The sequence below is a fragment of the Erythrolamprus reginae genome, chromosome 1 (genome assembly GCF_031021105.1).
Source record: "Erythrolamprus reginae isolate rEryReg1 chromosome 1, rEryReg1.hap1, whole genome shotgun sequence".
Taxonomy (NCBI): domain Eukaryota; kingdom Metazoa; phylum Chordata; class Lepidosauria; order Squamata; family Dipsadidae; genus Erythrolamprus; species Erythrolamprus reginae.
In genome coordinates this window covers 337,957,498-337,980,251 of record NC_091950.1, presented here as the reverse complement: position 1 = coordinate 337,980,251, position 22,754 = coordinate 337,957,498, and the positions used below count along the sequence as shown (strand labels likewise).

At 36.6% G+C, this 22,754-nt stretch overlaps 1 protein-coding gene across 1 annotated transcript in view; it reads right to left on the bottom strand.

The window, feature by feature from the left end:
- Positions 1-22,754, bottom strand: part of RYR2 (ryanodine receptor 2) — a 279,326-nt gene that overhangs the window by 38,059 nt on the left and 218,513 nt on the right. Inside the window, exons 77-85 of the mRNA XM_070734013.1 lie at positions 22,593-22,705; positions 22,204-22,300; positions 21,310-21,413; positions 19,066-19,117; positions 17,729-17,785; positions 9,343-9,442; positions 6,797-6,876; positions 5,897-5,973; positions 3,953-4,026 (exon numbers count right to left, since the gene is read on the bottom strand). Of these exons, the coding sequence (XP_070590114.1) occupies positions 3,953-4,026; positions 5,897-5,973; positions 6,797-6,876; positions 9,343-9,442; positions 17,729-17,785; positions 19,066-19,117; positions 21,310-21,413; positions 22,204-22,300; positions 22,593-22,705 (754 nt within the window). The remainder of the gene's footprint in view (positions 1-3,952; positions 4,027-5,896; positions 5,974-6,796; positions 6,877-9,342; positions 9,443-17,728; positions 17,786-19,065; positions 19,118-21,309; positions 21,414-22,203; positions 22,301-22,592; positions 22,706-22,754) is intronic.

The window sequence follows — 22,754 nt, the reverse complement described above, 5'->3', positions numbered from 1 at the left end:
CAGGAGGTGAACAGTGCTGACACCAAGCTTACGACAGGAAAAAAGAAAGTCAATTGATGTTTAATAATTACCACGCTCATGAGTGATGACTGAGGAAGGGGAAGACAGGACATTGATTTCAAAGAAAAGAAAATGGGGGGAAAAAGAAAAAAGTGAGAACTTATTTCAAAGTTTAAAAAAATATATTTAGCATTGCTTCTGATTTAATTCTCCATGAATCAAATCAAAAACCCAATTTAGGTAAATACCTAAAAATGTAAAGAGAGAATTAAAATATTTTGATATCAGAATAATAATTCAACAGAGAGAAAAGAAAGAAAAGGAGATGCATGCTGTATTCTTTAATAACATATGCCCAGGTTCCAAAATAAAATAAACTTCTTCAATGAAAACCATAAAGCTACAGAAAAATATATGCGACGAAAAAAATATTTCCATTCTTGAAAACCAATCATTTGATTGATTATCACGTTTTTGATGATCAACCAAATGAAGCAAACTGGATACCAAAATTTACTCGTATGAGCTACCTTCCAGGCAGATGAGTAAAAAACAAAAACACAAATGCTAAAATAAAAACTGGAGTATAATTAAGGACAAGAATGCACAGAATCAATAACTTAATGTTTTAAAAACCTTTAAAAGTTTATCTTCTTTTAATCTGATGTAAACACCAAGCTAATCAAAAGAAGTTGGAAATGATTGCAAGGAAATTACTAAAATATATTAACTTGCCTAACAGAATAGTAAATTGTTTAGTTTTCCTTCTTATTTTGAAGAATAAACATGAAAGGATTTGCTAAAGTACTGTATATAATAAAAGGAATTCCATTAGGAATGAATATAAATGACAGAGGTTTTAATGCGGTAAGCCGCTCAGAGTTGCTTTTATATGAGATGGGCGGCAAATAAATTTAATAAATAAACAAACAAACAACTAGTCACAGAGAAAATACACAAATAATTCTAGATGGAAACAACAGATTTATACAACAAGATAATAACAGTGGAAAAGCTGATCAAAAGGTAGAAAATGTGAACTGGTTCAAAATCAAAAGTTCTGATACTTTAAAAAAATCAAGAATAAAAAATTGGTGGCCCTCTAGTTGTTGCTGAACCTATTTCTATTAGCCCATGAAGCATGGGTAAGGAATTCCAAGATTTGCTGTCATGCAATATCTGGAATGCCACCAGTTCTCCCAGTTTTAAGCTAAGTCCAAAAACAGCATTTAAATACCTTTCAAGCAAAAAAAACCCAGAGAATTCATCTTTCTGCGATATGTAATTTTATTTCAGAATAGAATAAACATGTCACAAGTTTTCCATTGATTAAAATAATCTCAAACAGATATTTTCATATAACTGCAAAATTATGAACAGGTCATGCTTTATAGACTTTGACTTATTGTATGGCATTCAGATTTTTTGGGGAGTGGGGTGGGCTTGACAAATCCAATAAAATAATAAACAGGATGCAAACTTCAGCCACCAAAGTGTGTGTAATTAGTTGTGGCTGTCCTGCTACTGAGAAGATTACCTGGGACAGAGGTGGATTCCTTCTGGTTTGGACCGGTTTGCCAGAACCAGTAGCAACCCAGTGGTGGTGATGTCACGATGATGTCACGGAACCGGTACGGTCAGTGCTGGTCCGTGGAGGCCGCCATCTTTTTAAAACTTGGGGGGTTTGGGGGGGGGATATCTTGGATTTTTTTCCCCGGGGTTTGTTGTTGTTGTTGTTCTGCGCATGCACAAAAGCTGAGTTTCCGCCATTGTGTATGCATCGCCATCTTGTTTTTGGCTTTAAAAAAATTGATTGTTTGCCACTATGCAAGCACGTGCGCGCTTTGCTCACAGGTGGCCACAAGCAGCGGAAGGAAGCGAACCAGCAGTGAGGTAAGTTAGAACCCACCCCTGACTTGGGAAGAAGACGATTTATATCCAGTCATTGTCTCATTTGTGCCACACACTAGCAAAATTTAATATTGTGCTACCTATGCTAGTAGAAGAAAGATACGTCAGTCCAAGAGAGATTATTTTTCTGCCATTTGGGGGATATGAAATTTGCTTTGGCTTACTGGGCTGGTCATTTTACACTTCAAGGTGCTCAGCCTTCTGTTGTTAAAATTATCCAGATTAATCTGGGGTAGGGAAAACTCATTTTATTTTGGCCTATGTGTCTGCAGAAATGGCCAATTCTTTCATGTCATGCGGAAGGCTAACAAGTTGTCACAAATCCTTATGAAAGTTGATTTTTAAGAAAATCCTTTTAAGTTTTCATTCTGCCAGTGATATTTCTTATTATGGATGGGGTACTGACAGCCGACGTATAATATATTATAATTTAATACACTATTAAAATTTTATATTTGTAACCTTTAACTGAATGAAACAAGGCATCATAGGGCAACAATTTTTATACTAAGTTATCCAGAAGCCATGCCTATCATGGAAATTTGGCATATTTGTGCTTGCTCCAATGCTGCTATGTTGCTACCCAGAGGTTCAGTAGACTAGTCCCACCCTAACCCCCTGGGCTATATCCTGGAAACTGGATATTCCAATCCTACTTTTACTTACTGGAGAGTGGTTAGCAACTGTCAAGCCAGCAGGAAGTCAGAAATCTGACCACTGTTTTTTTGCCTTGTTTCTGTTTAGATGAGGAAATATCTCTGAAGTGATCATGGTTGTCTAATCGATATACAGTGGTCCCTTGACTTTCGCAGGTCCGACTTTCGCGGAAAGGCTATACCATGGGTTTTCAACAAATATTAATAAAAAATACTCCACGGTTTTTTTGAACACCACAGGTTTTCCTGCAGCCACCCGATATACAATACTGTGCGTTTTAACTCATCTCCTCCCCTCCCACCCCAGCCGTCCTGCTTCTTTAAATAAAAGGTCCGCTTCTGCCCCAGCCTCCCAAATCCTCCCCTTTAATTCTTGGAGCATTGATACGCCCCACTTGAAGCTGAGCCTTACTGCTGCCTGCTGCTGCCACCTCTTCTTCCTCCACCTACCTAAGCCGTCTCCCTTAGTGGTAGCGTCCAATCTCCCAGCTTACTGACCTGGAATCCCGGCTTCGAGTCCTGGCCTGGATTCCTCTTGCCTTGAGCTTCCCCTTTCCCTGCCCTGACCCTGAGCACCGGGGATGCCGCCGCCGCCATGGGAGACACCGGCAGCAAGCACAGCAAAGCATCCAGCTTGCCGCCCCATTGCCCCTGCGGGTTCTGGGGGTAAGTAAAGCCAGAAATGGAGGAGGGAGGGGAAGGAAGGAAGGGAGCGTCTCTACTCAGAAATTTGACTTTTGCAGGCGGTTTTAGAACGTATCTCCCGCTAAAGTCAAGGAACCACTGTAATGAGCCGCCCCGAGTCTTCGGAGAGGGGCGGCATACAAATCTAAGTAATAAATAAATAAATAAATAAATAAATAAATAAATAAATAAATAAATAAATAAATAAATAAATAAATAAATAAATAAATAAATAAATAAATAAATAAAATACTAAATGTTTATGTCTGTAATGTTTAACTGGGCAAAATGCTGCATTATAGGGCCAAATCAACCAAGATAACTAAATTGGACCAACATACAGAATGTGTCCAAATCTGGGACCTATAACATAAAAATAGCATAAAGCATTTAATGATATAATACAAAACTGTCATAAAATATTTCCTGAGTTCAATTCCTGGTGTTTGACTGTGCTATACAGTTCAATGAGAGCTACTGTCAAGGCAGTTACGTCTCTGAATAAAGCCCTGAATTTTTAAGAACTTTCCAGGTGTATTAGAGGATACAGAGTATCTGGTAAAAAAATATCTCTGAAATAATGATTCAGCAGGTCATGGGTTGTCTAGCCACAAATAAAGATAAACTAAAGCTATAATAATTTTTATTTAGTGACTTTAAAGGGACCTGGCAACAAAACTTTTTGATAAGGAAAACTATACCTGATCCTTCTTCTGTGACCATTCCAAGTCCTTCTGCTTTATTCTGACGTTCAAAAGCATTTAGGTCAAGAACACTATAATGAAATATACACTATAGTTTTAATCACAAACATTCAATTTTGCTGTAAGATGTAAGCAATGTATAAAATCTCCATAGGTCATATTTAAAGTAAACAAAACCTTTATTAGCAATTGACTTTTTCTGACACTATACTAGGATGATATGTTTATATAATGTCCTCGGAGAGGGGCGGCATATAAATCCAATTAATAAATAATATTATTATTAATATAAACAAACAAACAAACAAATAAATAAATATAGAATTAGTTCTCATAAACAAACAGGAGGCTCAGCTGCATTTCCTATCTTCACAGCACATGCTGGCCTCTTTTGCAGGCTTCAATAAGCAAATTGCCCAGACTTTTCTTAGTATAAATAATACAAATGTCATGTCTGTATGTGTAAAAAAAGGAATGTTGATACTCCACAGGAGTCTCTGTGGATTTTACTCAGCTAATTGTTGCCAACTGTAGGGGTGGTGCTCATCTCCATTTCAAGGTCATAGAGACAAGCACTGTTCAAAGACATTTATATATTTATTTATTTATTCAATTTTTTATGCCAGCCTTCTTCTTAGGCTCGGGGAGGCTTACAACATGTTAGCAATAGCACTTTTTAACAGAGCCAGCCTATTGCCCCCACAATCCGGGTCCTCATTTTACCCACCTCGGAAGGATGGAAGGCTGAGTCAACCTTGAGCCGGTGATGAGATTTGAATCGCTGACCTGCAGATCTAGCAGTCAGCTTTAGTGCCTGCAGTACTGCACTCTACCCACTGCACCATCTCGGCTCTTATTTCTGCAGTCATGTGACCTGCATGACATTACTGAGCACTATTACCTTCCCACAGCAGTGGTATCTATTTATCTACATGCATACGCATACTTTCGAACTGCTAAGTTGCTCAGGTCTCGCCCTTGGGCTGCCGGCTTTCCAGCCAACAAACCCAGTCTTAGCTGCTAAGCCACTGCACTGACCTTCTATAAGTAAACACATAAAAGGGCAGCTTCAATTGTACCATTAGAACCACCAATGTGATGTGCCACTGAGAGCAAAATATAATTAATTGTCTACCTGCAACATCATAGCAATAAACTAGCTAGACACAATAATTTTAAAAATATCTTTACCTAACAATGGGACTATATATCTATTATTGAATGTATTTTTGATTGATGGCTTTTTAAAATTGCTGACTTTTGCTTTTGTAAGTCTTTTTTTTTAAGTTTAGAAGTCATCTAATTTTAAAAAATAAACAAATAAACTTAGAGAAAATTTAGTGTGATATTCTTCCTCTACATCCCAACCTTTGGGCTCCTTATCATAAACACATTAAAGAAGTGAATATGCTGCAGGACATTAAAGTAATGAATACTTTATTATTAAATATACATAAAAGAGGAGTGTTTCTGAGAATCTGAAAGGAAAAAAAATATTTAACCTACACTATATTGGGGGAATTTCCCCTCTGACAATATTTTGGCATCTATATTCAAATACTAATTCTATCCGTCACAATATTACATCTTAGAAAATAAGACAAGCCTATCTTTTAAAAAAACCATTGAATCCTTTTCAGATTCTATGATTTTGGAAGTCACTGGGCTTTACTCTTTCTACTGTAGCTTGTTCACTTTTCTTTTGCTTTACTTTTCAAATTAATAGAAGGATTTCCCTAGGCATTCAAACCTACTCAGTGTAAGACAACAGAAACAGGAAAATCAAAGTTTGTATTTAAATATTTATTCAGTTGTTTGCTTATTCATTCCCTCAATTATTTATTACAAAGCTTTCTATGCTTCTCCATTCTTACTTGCTCTGAGTAGCTCATGATGATATATAATATAAGGTCTGAAAATGTGCTGGTTTTTTCCTCTTACCTGCAAGACTGCATAAGACCGGCAAGGCTTTGAAAGAAGCCTACATCTTTTTTGTCCTTGAGATAGTCAAGCATTTTCTAGAAAAAAACATCATTTCATTTCATTTTAAAATGTTTGTGTTTTGCTTTTTGACATAACATCCCCAAAATTTAATCCAGACAGTTATAGAGAGTAATATTGTCGGGCATATAAGGAGGCATATAAGAGGCTCTAGGTAACTCTCTACATCATTTCTGCTTCAGTTTTGCAATTGCTTCTTGCTACCTTCTTACTAGTGTTGCCCTTGCATTGCCTTTCCTCCATCTCTGATTTTTTTAAGTTTGATGTAAATTGGTCCAATCAGTTTAAAACTCTTCTGTCCTTGCATGTTGCCTTGTGATCAACAACCTCAACAGTTTGGAAAGTGTATCACTTTTAGAGGTAACAGCAGCAATAATAGTGATGCCCCGGGGTCATTTAATAATTCTTTATTTAATAACTAATAACTAATAACTAGCACTATGATAACATAGAAGTCAATTTAAAAAAAACAGTATAATTTCAGCCAAACAACATATATTAAAAAACTGAAACTAAGGCCTTAAGGCTTTTAAACAAGAAATGTAGGCTCCAAGATAAATACAAAAAGGTATCTGACAAAAAATGGTGCCAGGTAGAATTTTCTGGAGATAGTATTCCAGAGCTATAGCATCATAACTAAAAAGTACATTTTCTGATCATGGTCTATTTTAGCGTAAAGGAAGATAAGAAACCTTTCTAAAACCTAATATTCTGATTCCGTAGAAAGAGGCCAGTCACTAATAAATTAATCAACTTCAATCAACAAATTATGCCTTATGTAGATCCAAAAATCTTTGTCAAGAAAAAGGAATATTTCACTCTACATGTTAGAAAAGTTACCTGCTGAACAGTTGAATTTCCTCCATTCAAGATAGCAATCCCAAGTTTGAGAGTGGCTGCAACCATTGGTCCCATTTCACCTGCAACACAAATATTTATTTTAAAGTGTACGTATGTACACTAAGAATTGTCCTAAAAATGAGAGTTCCAGGTATAGTTATAGATGAATAAGTAATAGACATCACAATCTCCAAAACATTTTAAAAAAATTTAAAACTACTAAGCTTTTGTCAGCCCGTTAACTTTGTTAGAGTGTACAATCTGCATTATGCTTATCCCCTAACATAAAAGATGCTTGCTTTTATGCAATGCTGATCGATTTAGTCATTGCACACATACTAGGCCCACACAGTTTCTTCCCTCCTGTAATTAACTTTGTTGTTTCTGCCTTATTTTCTACTGGTGTAATTTCTGTTGCCTCTTTCCCCATTGTGCATTGCCTTTTTCTCTCCCTAGGGGATAAAGCAGGGCTATCAGGCATTGCTTTGAAAGTATTTCTCCCTGCTCTGTCCCCCTCATTGTTATTCCTCTCCCTTTTGGGCACAAATGTTGCCTCCTCTAAATTTATTTGTTTTGCCCATGATCTAGTGATAGATCTGCAGTTGTTGTTCTTCACACACACAATCTCTCTCATTCTGCTGCTTCTCTAGCATGCTCTCTTGCACTCGGTTAGGGTTTGTCACATCTTTATTGGGCCAATCTCTATGCCTAAAGTGGGGAATTTGCCCCCAATCTCCATTCAACCATAGTGATCGGTCCTACTGAAGTCCTTTCTAGTGTCTTAATGCCTGGTATGTCGGTGGTATGTCAATATGTCTATTGATGGATTTGTTGTTAGAGAACCAGGTTACTTTCAAGAGGTGTCCTCCTTTTGTTTCATTGTGGGCAATGACTTCAGTTTCCTGGAAGTTAAACTCATGACCATGCTCCTCCATATGCATTCAAATGTGGGAGCACTGTTCCCTGAGTTGGACCGCTAGTTTATGTTCATGCACCTTAGTTTTTAGTCTTTTTTATGTTTCTCCTACTTAATGATGTGCATAATTGCTGCAGTTAATACGGTAGATTATTGAGGAAGTCTCCTCCTTTCATAGAACTTACTCTCTTCCTCAGTGTTTGGTCAAAAGCAATGCCTGATAGCCCTGCTTTACCCATTAAGGAGAGAAAGAGGCAATACACAATGGGGAAAGAGGCAACAGAAATCATATTGTCATCTGTCAGCATAACTAAGGCAGAAACAACAAAGTTAATTACAGGAGGGAAGAAAGGATATAGGCCTATTACACATGCAATGACTAAATTGGAAAGCGCTTAAACACATTTATGTCGGCAGGCCTGGGGTCATTGAGCAAAGATTTTCCGCTCAAGCCACTAGTAAGTATGATTGATGACTGTGTGTTGTTTTATTGGGTTTAAACTTTTTTACTTGTTCTTATTTATGTACTGGGGTATTTTAAATTTTCATTGTGTTTTTACTGTTGTAAACCACCTTGAGTACACAAGGAGACGGGTGGCCTATAAATTTAATTAATTACATGCATACATACATGTATGAGCCGGGGTGGCGCAGCAGGTAGAGTGCTGTACTGCAGGCCACTGAAGCTGACTGTAGATCTGCAGGTCAGCGGTTCAAATCTCATCACCGGCTCAAGGTTGACTCAGCCTTCCATACTTCCGAAGTGGGTCAACTGAGGACCCGAATTGTGGGGGCAATATGCTTGCTCTGTTAAAAAAGTGCTATTGCTAACAAGTTGTAAGCCACCCTGTGTCTAAGGAGAGGGGCAGCATAAAAATTGAATGAATGAATGAATGAATGAATGAATAAATAAATAAATAAATACATACATACATACATACATACATACATACATCGGCATTACATAAAAGCAGGCATCTCTTCACAATGATGAAGTCAGCAGAGGCTGATGAAAGCTTAGTAATTTTAAATAATTTTTTAAAATGTTCCGAGATCATGATGTCTACCACTTCTTCACAGACACACATATATATATACACATGTACAGTATGTATGTATGTATGTATGTTTCTATACAGATGCCTACACAGTATATATGCCTACATACATAGTATACATACATATACCTACTCTTTCTCTTAGAAAACCATTACGAAGTTGACTGTGTATATATACAATATGTATATCTGTATGTATATTACAAATAGATTGTTTTTCTAAATTTTACTTTCTTTCAGTATCCTCTGTATTCATCCATCAGTTACCAATTAAAAAAATATTTTTCAACTTAATATTTTTGCTCAATCTGTCCAACCACACATGCATTTGATAAGGAGCACTGGACTGAATCTTTAGGGCCAAACTAGTGCTAGCATTAATTCCAATAATTCCAATGTGTTCATTTAATGCTTATAAACAACAGCTGAGAAAAATTTCAGTAGCCCGAGTAGGATCCACAATATCTCCCTTTCTCACTTTGTTGCAGTGCTGTCTTTCCATAATTGTTTTATGTACACTGCAGTGAAATTCTCCACTGGGAAATGTTAAATCAGCAGAAAAGTTAACTTACCTTTGCTAGCACTAATTGTCTGCAGGACCATTTCAGCAGCCCCTCGATCATGGAGTCTTGCTTGCTGGTAGAGGAGTTTTTGCTTTTCCATTTCTTTTTCCTGAATAAAAACCCCAACTATTTAACTTGAGGGCTTTTCCTAACATCTTTTCTATGTAACTTTTCATACCAGAGGGCTCTATGGCAACTTAAAATAGAAACCAATTGACATGGAGGTATAATATAAATCATCACTTTTATCATACATCTGAATAAAGAGGCTTTAGAGTACATTTTTCAGTGTAGACTTTAATCAACATAAAATTTATGATTCTTATATATTCTTTTTCTCAAAAGCCTGCATGCTACATGGGGTTGACCTGCTCAAATTATTCTGAAGCATAAATGGTTTTTAAAATAAAACATAGGAGCAAAATGCATTAAGTATTTTTTGTCATTTAACTACTGCTGAGAATATCTATTACTGAGGATTACTGCGTGTTTTAAAAACAAACAAAAAGTAGATAGGAACAAAACGCAGGTGTTGATTTTCTGCCATGATTATTCAAAATTCTTGTTTTCTTGTTTAAATCTCTTCTTGTAAACTATTTTTTAAAGAAGCACAAACTCAAAACATAACTGTTATAATGTTACTTCAACGGTATTAAAAGATTTTTATTTTATTTATTTTTGTCAATCAAGTATAGGATAGTAGTTTATATTAACATAACATAGAAAGTAATGATAAAAAGACAATAGGATAATAGGACAGGGATGGTAGGCACAATGGTGCGCTTATGCATGCCTCTTACAGACCTCTTAAAAAAGGGGAGAGGTCAACTGTAGGCAATCTAAGGTTGAAGATTTTGGGGTTGGGGGAAGAAACCACAGAGTCAGGTAGTGAATTCCAGGCGTTGATCACTCTATTGCTGAAGTCATATTTTCTGCAGTCATTTCATCTTCTTAGACCCAAAAATCTTGTTTACTTTCCATTGACTCAAACATTTCACTTATCTATGGGGATTATTTCTACATGAACGGGGGGCCCTCAGGAGGAGAATTCCATATTTAGTCTGGATCTACCCTGAATAATTTTGCTGCTGGTATAAGATGTAAGACAATAAATAAATAATAGAAGTATGTATAAGCTGCATCTTAAAGAAAACAATCTCCAACTGTCTATAATATGAGAAACGTACACAAACACATATCAACACAGATACAAAGACACACACAGAGAGACATAGTGACAAAGAACAAGCACAGGTGACATATGCACGTGTATTTCTTCTGCTACAAGTCTTACATCAGTAGAGTGTTACAAAGAACCAATTCATCTTTTAAATTAGGAAATACATAACCAAGTTCAAATAAAACTGTAACATTTACAGAAATGTTGAAGCCCTTTGAAAAAATTTTCTATATACATTCAAAATCTGCTGGGAGGGAGACAATAATTGGGGGAACTGTTTGCAATACTTTAATGCAAATATATATTAATTTCATTGATTTAACACCATAAACATGAAACTTAATTTGCATATAAAATATAGCTCTTGGTATGTTTATAATATTTGCAGTGTAATACTCAGTAAAGGGCTGCTGCCCCCATGGGGGTGGATGAAGTGGGGGTAGTAACTTTATGCCCTATTTATTGAATTCTTAATAGTTTTTTATTGTCCTTCCTTCTCTAGTACCTTAGTATGATCCTTAATTACTTTTAAAATAAGAAATAATTAAATAGTATGTTTTTACCCATAAACGCTTTAATCATTTTAATCATTATCTAGAACTAAACTTTTAAAGCAATGAAAGAAAATGCAGCTGTCTAATCTGTTATCATACTGAGCCTTGTGGGTTTAGTACAAAACCTTAAAATGTTATTGTGCTGCTCAACAAATAATGTTGTCTATCATTTGTCCTTTTTGTGGTTATTCAAATAATGTGACTCAACTGAAAAAGAGTCCAACCACCTATTTGAAAACTTATCTTGGTCAGTAAGCCATTCCCACCCAGTCACATGATTTTCAAGCCACTCCCACCTAGTCCCATGGCTAGCAAGCCACTCCTACCCGGTCACATGACCATCAAACCACACCCACATAATAAGCCACACCTACAATGTGGCAGTAAAAAATTTGGCAGCCCGTCACTGGTAATATTACATTTTTAAAAAACCAACCATTTTGTTTCATAGAATATTCTGTCTGGTAAAAGTAAGACTGCAATCTCAAAAATATAAATAGTTTAATTTTGCCCAATTTAATTAAATGTCTTAATTTTGTACTTGTGGTGTCATTGTTGGGGAAAGAAATGAAAAGATGACCCACAAGAAGAATGCTGAAGAATGAGAGCAGACACAAAGGCTTGGCTTCTTATATCTTTTATCTACAGATCAGGGGTAGGCAAAGTTGGCTCTTCTATGATTTGTGGACTTCAACTCCTAGAATTCCTGAGCCAATCATGCTAGCTCAGGAATTCTGGGAGTTGAAGTCCACATGGCATAGAAGAGCCAACTTTGCCTACCCTTGATCTAGATGAAAGGTCAAAAAATTCAAAAAAACAGCAATTCCCAAACAACAAAACTGTAAGATTCCTCTAATGGCTCTGTAAGATCTCTCTTCTCTGCTGCTGATATGACAGCATGCTAGGGGCAGAAACCTAGTAGAAACACACCTTGATTTCAATCAGGGGTGGGTTCCTCCCAGTTCAAACTGGTTTGCCCAAAATGTTAGTGACCCACTGGTGATGTCATGATGACATCATTGACCTGGTTCGGTCAGTGCCGGTCAGTGGGCACCGTCTTTTTTTAAAAAGATTCTTCTGCACATGCATGCACAGTTTCCAGCACTGTGCATGCATTGCCATCTTGTTTTCAGCTTTAAAAAAAAAATAGAATCTCTTTTAAAGAGATACAGTAGATTTTTGATTGTTTTAAATTGGGCAAGAATTTCAATCCACAATATTATGTTCTACTATTTATTAAATATCATGAAACTCAAGATACAATGAGGAAACATACGTTTTTTTAACCACAAATTTCTAGATTCCTACAATAATTCCTTATCTTAACACCCTAGTGGTATTTCTTAGTCATTGACAAAAATGCTCATTCCTTCATTAGTTGTTATAAGTACTCATGGAATGCTCTTATAAATGGGGGGGGGGGGGGAAATAATACAAAACATTTAAATGTTTTTTGAAGCTAGCTAAGAAAAGACAGTTCGAAGAGTAACATTAAAAACTTATTCCCACACTTAAATCTTGCTTTCATATTCTGGGATCATTTGCCTATTTTGTTTTCAAAGTACCTATGCCATTTTTATTAAAGATTTATTTCTTTGTTTATATTGTCAAACATTTTTTTGGGCACAACTAAGGAAATTTTAGATAGAGCAACCTCTTAGATTTTGTTTCTCATGCATTTACCGTATCTATAACCTATAGAAAATTGAAAAATCAGATATGTAGAATGTTCTATCTTTCAATATTGTAAAAGTTCAGTAATGATTTTGCATGAAGACATAGTACATATAGGAAATATATCAGACTTTACTGAGCTGTAAGGCAAATTATTTTCTTGAACACATTATATAAATACTGTAAATAATATTCTAACATGAAATTACATGGATTAAGATTGGAATTCCAAAGGTGATTTTTCAAGAGGCAACTGGACTTTGTTGTTCCTTGAAGATGTTTCACTTCTCATCCAAGAAGCTTCTTCAGTTCTGACTAATGGTGGAGTCTTGAAGGATTTGTATTCCTTGCATTCATTTGGTTGTTAGCATTCTTTCTGAGAGTCATTGAGGCCACTTGGAGGTTTATCTGTGACCTCAGGATCATCTAAATCAGGCGTGGGCAATTAATTTTGCCATGGGGCCGCATAAGAAATTGGGATGGTTTTAGAGGGCCGGACTAATGTAATTAACTCAGCTCTACCTAATACTGTAAAGACCAAGACCCTGGCCTGGCACTGCGCTAGAGTGTTTGCATGGTTTCTGTGCTCGGCTGCTCTCGGTAGGAGGTCGGGGTTTGCTCCAGTGCAAGGATGAGAAAGCTCACCGCGTCTGCCGGGACTCCTCCGGTTCCCGCTTTCTTCATGATTCATCACGGACCGGTTACAGATAGCGGGCAGGCTGGATGCAGCCCACGGGCCGCCCCTTGCCCAGGTCTGATCTAAATAATGCAAAGGACCATACTGTCCTTTCAGTAGTTCCAAGAAGATTCCACACCCATTTGCACTATTCAGTCAGAACTGAAGAAACCTCTTGGATAAGAAGCGAAACATCTTCAAGGAAAAACAAAGTGCAGTTATTTTTTTTTGAAAAAGCACCTTTTATCTGGAACCATGATATGGATGACTCAGAATCTCCACAGATATCAAGATTGGAAATAAATATATATATATTTAATCATTGTTCAACTTTCACTGTAATCACTGTAATTATATTAACATTAGTTTATCAATCATCTAGCATTTATTGAGTGTAAATGAAAAAAGCTTCATCCATCACACTCTGTTATGATTTACCTAAAAATAAAAATTAAGATTCTAATTATAACATTGGGAATTCAAGTTGAAAACTGATCATTTATTTGGAAAATATTCTGTTTTGGGAACTGCACAGACTTTTAAGTATCAAGGCTGCTTAAGAAAGCTTGTCCAAGATGTTGAGTCTAATAAAACTACATGTCACAAAATTAGCCCCACATAAGCACACAACACATTATTTTACCTTGCTGCGTTGGGATCCTGTGACCTTAAGGAAAGGTGAGGATAAGAAGTGAAATAGCAATAAGAAAACTGTCCAAAGTACTCTGACGATAGCTGATCAACTAAATGCACAGTCCAAATTGTAGTTCTTGAAGAAAGATTTCTTGGTCCCCCATATGTTTCATGGCAACTTAAAATTTAAATGCAAAACCCAGAACAGTTTCAACCTGTAGGGCTTCATTTAACATTCAACTGTTTCATATGTTCTTTCCCTCCCTGTAATATATTTCTTATAGAAACCAGGATTGCCCAAGTACAGATTTGCTTAACAGTCCCATCATATTAAAGATTTACTTTATTCATCCTCTTACCGTGTTTTCCCCAAAATAAGATAAATAAATAAAATTATTTTTTTTGAACTCCAAAATAAGCACTTGGCCTTATTTTTGTGGAGGTCTTATTATTTGGGGGCATGAGGAGCAAGACAGCGTTCCTCTTGCCATCTTACCTGATTTACAGCTCTGACTCCCTAACACTAATCAGAGGAAATGGTGGGAACTGGATGAAATATTTTCAGGCAGTGCTTATTTTTAGGGGAGGGCTTATTTTTGGAGATGTCCTATTTTCAGGGAAACACGGTAGTATATTTAACATAGTTTCAACAGTTTTCAGCTGAACAAGCTCCATAAGTCTTACTTGATAACTTTGAAATTCATTTGTAAATTCTAAGTATATGAATACTTTTTCTAAATAAAGATACTTTGAAAATATACATATCTTTAACAAAGATTTATATTAATTTACAAGATGGAAATATAGTGGCAAGTGTAAACAAACAACAAAAGATGGGTACTTCCCACAGAGACAACAGTGATTAGTGGTAGCAGACAAAGATGAAGGCCAAGGACGAGAATATCAAAGCGACAAAGAAGAGTTCTGAATACAGATAATTTTAATTGGATTTATATGTTATGTTATTTCTTACTTAAACAGAGGGAACAACAAAACTAAAGCTTTTCTCCTTATTACAATGTTATTTCTTACATAATCTGAGGGAACAACAAAACTAAAGCTTTTCTCCTTATTACAAACAAATATATCTAATTGCAATGACACATATAATTAACTTTCTTATAAAACTCAGTGCTTTAAAATAATTTAAAAAATCTCTAATCTATCATAATTTATATTTTACTTGCTCCAACACATTTTTCAACATTATAAAGAGAAATAGAAATTCTTACTGCCTGGCAAAAAATGGGAAGCATCTGAGGATGTAATTAAACTTTTTCAATTAATAAAATTAAGGTTTTGAATTGTTATTACTTGAATTCTATAGAGATCCCTCTGTTCCTTTATACATCAAAATAAAGTATTTTATGAACAAGTGTTTTCATAATAAGCGAATAACTGTTTTCATGTACGGCAGCGTTTAACTTTTATAATATAATAAGTTGTTAATAGTATACATTTAATGTATACTAATTTTACATTAATTAAACCTTGTCTATATTTCACTTTATTTTTGTTGCATTTTTTAATAATTTAGTTACTTGCAGTTTTAAAAAGATTTTTTACTCTACACTCATTAGAAATGAAACAATTCAAATTCTGTTTTAAAAAACTTCAATACTGTACTTCAATATCTAAAAGACATATTGGAAACATTGATAGATATGCCCTATCAGCTGATACATTCAAAGATGTCTCATACAACTGAATTTCAGATTTGTCTATGACAATTGTCTCTGCTAATTTGATAACCGACTGGATAATAAATAATAGACAAAAAGTGCCATAAGTGTATTTATATACAAACTGTGACAACTGACTTCTCAGAGCAAGTAAGTGGTAATTGTTTCCATTCACTATTGGCAAGAAATGCAGAATTATAGTGAGCAATTGTATAAATTTATAGAGATGATTTCAAAAGGTATTTGATCCTATCAACAGGGTAGTAACTGAATTCATTAAGATGATAACATCTCTTCATTTAACCCAAAGTTCATAATCACAATACACAGATGAGTTTCTCTGACAGACAAGTTTATAACCCAGATTGATTTTTTTCCAGTATCAGCCATAGTTCCCTCTAAGCTGAGCAGTGAGCAATCGCTCACTTAAAAATCATCATCAACTCAGAGTTTTCCAAACCTGCCCAGAAGCCGAGAGGGAAATTTTATTATTATTTCTGTGCTGCCCAGTCCCGAAGGGACTGCCGCTCAGACACTATACTTTTCCGCCCACCCCCAAAAAAATTAGAGGGAACACTGGTATCAGCTACTTTGCTGAGAACTCCACCAAGTGGTTAAATAAAAAATATTTTGCTTCATATCGAATATAAAAGGACTGGTCTTGTGATACATGGCCCATACCCAAGAGAACAAAATACATGAATGGCAAAGCAAACTTGAGCCATTCCTCTGGGTATTATTATCTTGATTTACCTGAAAAACACATATTATATATGTAAGGTGTCATACCTGGGAGAATAGAAAAAATAAGAAGCTAGAGAGATTTCATATGTGTATGTTGGACTTAGATAATTTTACATCCAATTTATATCCAATTATGTAGAAATTGAGACTACAGATTTAGCTGTCTTTATTTACAGATACCATATTTTTCGGTATACAAAACGCACTGGTGTATAAGACACACCTAGATTTTAGACGAGGAAAACAAGGAAAAAAGTATTCTGAAACAAATGGTGTAGTATTATATTGTTTAATAAAATACCAGTGTAGCAGAATACTTTTTATAACCATGTATACTGTTTAAAACCATGTACACTTTTTACAAACTTCAAACTTGACAGCTTCAAGACTTGTGGACTTCAACTCCTAGAATTTCTCCTTCAGTCATGCTAGCTCAGAAATGGGAATTGAAGTCCATAAGCCTTAAGCTTGCCAGGTTTGAAGACCCTTGCACACCTAACCCCTAACTCAGAGGTTTACAAACTTGACAGCTTCAAGACTTGTGGACTTCATCTCCCAGAATTCCTCCTTCAGTCACAAGCCTTAAACTTGCCAGGTTTTAAGTGCAAGGACTGTCCATAAGTCACTTTTTTCAATGCCACTGTAACTTGAAATGGTTGCTGAATGAATGGTTGTAAGTCAAGGGCTATCTGTATTTCTTTATAATATCAGGTAAAGACTGTAATAAACTATATGGGAGGGAACTCTTAACACTTTTAAATAATGCAAATCATAGTAACACTTCTCATAAATATCTAACCAGAATCACATAATAATAGCACAGGTCTCTTAATACTATTCTTTAAATTGATCTTACCCTATAAAATCTTTTATATGCTGGGTATAATATACTTTAATATCTAGCAGTATTCTCTATGACCATCAGAGCATCATTACTGATGCTACTTAAGTATATTCAGTAAACAAAACCCATAGTCAAGAATTTGTCTTAAGAGTTTCAAATAAGACTTCAGAAATTCTTCATCAAAATGCTTCTCAGTTGTTAGGGAAGTAGTGGAAAATACTTTAACTTTGAATTTTAATGTGGTCAGATTTTTAGTATTTTTTAAAATAATATTTTATCAAACAAATAAAATCTGTTATCAGGATTTTTTTTAACATATTGAAAAGCATGAACAACAAATGTTGCTACATGGGACACTATGGAATAATGAACAAAATCAAAGATTGAAGTAGACAGTATTAATCTTACTTCAAAGCTCTTCACTTCTTCTTCACCATCATTGTTATCTTCTTCATCATGGCAGCTCTGAAAAAAATACTATGCTCACAAATGGGGTTTTTTTTAGTTAAAATATTTTTGGTTTCAATATTATTTTTGGCTCTTGTTAAGATGAAATAAAGCAGAGACATAAATTGCATATCTTGCATAATGTTAAGGAACTGTTGGCAGGAAACTGCTGGGTTTGCTACATTATTGGGCTCAGCTTTCAAAATTACGGTATGTAGTAAATTCTCAACAATTACTTAGAAGGTAATCATTTTTAATGCCATGAGAAAAATACATCCCCAAGACTGTTGGTGCATCTTGGTCATTTTACAGCCAAGAAATTGTGGACAGAAAGAATCAATTAATAGATGAATCAACAAAGAAGGGAATTTGTAATATTCATTTGATTAGAAAGATTTGTATTTCAAGTTAAGGAATTATGATTAGTGTTGGGCGAACCCAACAATGTTCAGGTTCGGCGGGTTCGGCCGAACTTGGCGGCAGAGTTCGGGTAAGTTCGCCGAACCCAAACCCGAACCTGAACCCCAACACTTCTGGCCCGCCCTCCCGTCTTCCGCCAAAGCAGCCTGCGGCCGCCTGTCTCCTTTTATTTCTTACGGAAAAGGCTCGGACACCCGAAGCGGGGAAATTTTGGGCTCGAAGGCGGCGCGGTTCTCCCCCTGTTGTGCTCCAAAGAGCACCGGGGTGAGCTAAGGCTGCCCTGGGCAATGGGTGCAACAGAGGGGGAGAGTCGCGCTGCCTCTGAGCCCAAAATTTCCCCGCTTCAGGAATGGCGCTTCAAGTAAACGGAGGCGGGGAATCCCATTTGCTTGACACCCAGGATGGGATTCCGGGGGCGGGGCTTTGACGTCACGGAGACTCCTTCCTGGCCGAGGCCAAAACAGGGGAGTTGAGGAAATAAAGCCACAGGCCAGGAAGGACAGTCGGGCGGTGGCACGGAGGCTGGGAGAGTGGGGGAGGGGTATTCCCCTCTGCCTGCCACCGCCCCTCTCCCCTTTCCAAAGAGCACCGGGGTGGACTTCAACTCCCAGAGGTCCTCAGCCAGCCAACCACACTTTAAGACTTTGTGGACTTCAACTCCTAGAGGTCCTCAGCCAGATTCACTGAATTAGAGCCCTCCCTACCTCCACTTCCCGCCCACTGCAGTGTTCAAGCGAATGCCGAACTTGAACACGGACTTGTTAAAAACACCACAAAGTTCTGCACAGACCCGAATTATGCAAATTCGGTTCACCCAACACTAATGATGATACAATTAACAAAAAAGAACTTATGGATTTTTTTTTGAAAAAAATTACCTTTGCCATGATATCAGCATATGCCATATATAAGTAATCTTCATCCAATTTGCTGTAGTATAGAAAAGAAAACAGAGTTTACAATTATCATTCAAGCTGTTCTGCATCTAGAGTAAAATTTACATAATTAAGAAAGTATGACAAGACTTATGAAGTGGAAAGTGTGTATGTGCATGTATGTGTATGCACACGCACACACACATATATAAAGTATGTACATACATATACATATTTTTTGCTGATAAGTGAAAAGAAAGTGAAAAGTAATACAGTAGTCCCTCGCTATACCGCGCTTCACCTACTGCGGCTTCACTTCATCACGGGTTTCTGAGGAAGTCGATCGGCAGATTTAAACAGCCCACCGAACTTGATCGGCAGGTTTTTTTAAAAAAAAAAAATCTAAAATTGTAAATACTGTATTTAAATACTGTATCTAAAATAAATACTGTGTGGGAAGGGTTTATAAACACTTAAAACAATGAAAACTTACCAAACAATTACAATATAAATACTTAAATAAGTACTATCATTCGATAAATTCCCCATCGCGGATTTCACCTATTGCGGCCAGGTCTGGAACGTAACACCAGCGATAGGTGAGGGACTACTCTACATGCGCACACTATTATTGTAACTTAGTTTGTTTATAGATGACTTGAAATATGTTTGTTCACATATTAAGTGAGCTATAAACAAAGCTGCACTAATAGTGATTACTGGTGGATAAACTGAGAATTTTAGGTGTTAAAATGCATCCCAAAATTGGTTTATTTATAGTTGGGTTTATCTAAGAGTATAGATAGTAGTAATTTTTAATGTACCCTTATTTCTCAATCAGATCTCTGGCGGGCCCGGGACAGGGTTTTGTCCTCTGTCCTGGTGCTTCTTGACCTCTCAGTGGCTTTTGATACCATCGACCATGGTATCCTTCTGTGCCAGCTGGAGGAGTTGGGAGTGGGAGGCACTGTTCTTCAGTGGTTCTCCTCCTACCTTTCCGGTCGGTTACAGTCGGTGTTGGTGGTGGAGGTCAGAGGTCAACCTCTAGGTCTCTCCCTTGTGGGGTGCCTCAGGGGTCAGTCCTCTCCCTCTTGCTATTTAATATCTACATGAAACCGCTGGGTGAGATCATCCAAGGGCATGGAGTGAGGTATCATCAGTATGCTGATGATACCTAGTTATAGATCTCCACCCCATGTCCAGTCAGCGAAGCAGTGGAAATGATGTGCCGGTGCCTGGAGGCTGTTGGGGTCTGGATGGGTGTCAACAGGCTCAAACTCAACCCTGACAAGACAGAGTGGCTGTGGGTTTTGCCTCCCAAGGACAATTCCATGTGTCCATCCATTACCCTCGGGGGGGGGAATTATTACCCCCTCAGAGGAGGTCCGCAACTTGGGCGTCCTCCTCGATCCACAGCTAACATTGGAACATCATCTTTCGGCTGTGACGAGGAGAGCGTTTGCCTAGGTTCGCCTGGTGCACCAGTTGCGGCCCTATTTGGACAGGGAGTCCTTGCTCACAGTTGCTCATGCCCTCATCACCTCGAGGTTCGACTACTGCAATACTCTCTACATGGGGCTACCTTTGAAAAGTGTTTGCAAACTTCAGGTCGTGGAGAATGTGGCCGCGAGAGCTATCGTGGGGTTACCTAGGTTCGCCCACGTCTCTCCAACACTCTGTGGCTTGCATTGGCTGCTGATCAGTTTCAGGTCGCAATTCAAATGACCTTTAAAGCCCTACATGGCATCGGACCAGAATACCTCTGGAACCGCCTTCTGCCCCATGAATCCCAGTGGACGATAAGGTCCCACAGAGTTTGCCTTCTCCGGGTCCCGTCAACTAAACAATGTCGTCTGGCGTGCCCCAGGGGAAGAGCCTTCTCTGTGGCGGCCCTGGCCCTCTGGAATCAACTCCCCCCAGGAGATCAGAACTGCCCCCAGCCTCCTTGTCTTTCTCAAATTACTTAAGACCCACCTATATCACCAGGCATGGGGGAATTGAGACATCTTCCCCAGGCTTTTATAGTTTTATGTATGGTATGCGTGTGTTGCATGGTTTTTAAATGATGGGTTTTTAGATGCTTTTTTAATATTAGATTTGTTTACATTGTCACACTGTTTTATTATTGTTGTGAGCTGCCCCGAGTCTTTGGAGACTTTTTTATAGGGACAAAAAACATTTTCTATCTAAATTTGAAAAGAAAGCAATTTACAAAGAATCATTAGTATCTTCTCTTTTTTGTCTCACCATTTTTCAGTTAAAGCTGTTCGACTGAATAGTAAAATAAGTTGATGCAAAGGATCAACTCGCTTAATACATTCATCTTCTTCTATTGATTCTGCTCCAGGTTTCTGCAGCAAGAAACAGAATAATAAGAACATGAAAAGAAAATGTTTGAGATCTGAGACATAATTATATTTGGACATCATACTGAGAGCCATCAAACTTATTTCCAAACAAATTAACATTAGGGATGCTTGCATGATCTTAAGATATTTAAATATGAACTGACTTGAATTACATTTCTTGAATTATTATGAAAAACCATATTCAATTTTATATAGGTTTGCATGCCTTACAAAGTGCTATACCATATTTGAGTCAAAATACATATTAAGCCATACAAAGTCAATTTACAGGTTGTAGATTAATGCACACATAAGATAGAAAAAAGGAGCATCTGTCAAAGTAAAACAAATCAGAATTAAGCTAATAATAAATCAGAAAGACATATCATTTTGAAACTTAAATGATGTTATCATTATCAATGTTAGAACTGACTTCTATAATTACACTGGCAAATGGGTGACAGCTGCAGTGTTGAAAAGGGAACAAAAATAGCATATATATTTACAGTTTATGCATCTCAATATATAAAATTCTAAATATCCAAGGTAGCCTTAAAAGGGTTTCTTGCAATCCACAAGAAGCAGAACATATAACTTATAGTATATATCCCATTATTTTTTATTTTTTTTATTTTTGGTTTTGTTTTGGTTTTTTGATAAAATTAAAATCTTGACATTACTAAAATAATGAGCAAATTCTACAGTTTACTAATGACCAAATTTGACCACATTGCATACAATTCAAAACAAAACAACAATTGAACCTTTAAAAGTTCAATCAATTCTAACATACTGCTAAGTCTTCTATCAATGTATCTTCAAAATAATGGTCTTCTGTTTCCACCCAGGACTTTTCGTATCCCTGAAGAAAAAGGTTGATAGCTCGGTGCCTTTAAAAAAAGCCAACAAAACATATGTATTTTTAAATGTATGCCCACTTATTGAATATTCAAAATATTTACTATATCAAATATCTATCATTGTATACAGAAACAGCATATTTCTCAGCTAATTTATATGAAGAAGAAATAATTTCCCAATGAACAGACCTTTCATGCTAAAGATAGAATTGAAACTATTGCTATATCCTTTTGACATTTCTTTTTTCTAAAGTTATTAATGTTGCTGAACTTTGTGCTATGATTTTGTTGTGTTTCTCTTCTCTGTAGAGATTGCACATACCGTGGAAGATTATATAGTGGTGCCATTCTGAAGCAAGCCACAACAGCTCTTTTTCTCTGTTTGGACAAGAGTTTATGCCATACTGCCTTTTTTGATCTTTGAGGATGCTCAACCTACATAACAAAAAGAAAACAGAAAATCAGACATCACTTCATAGATGCT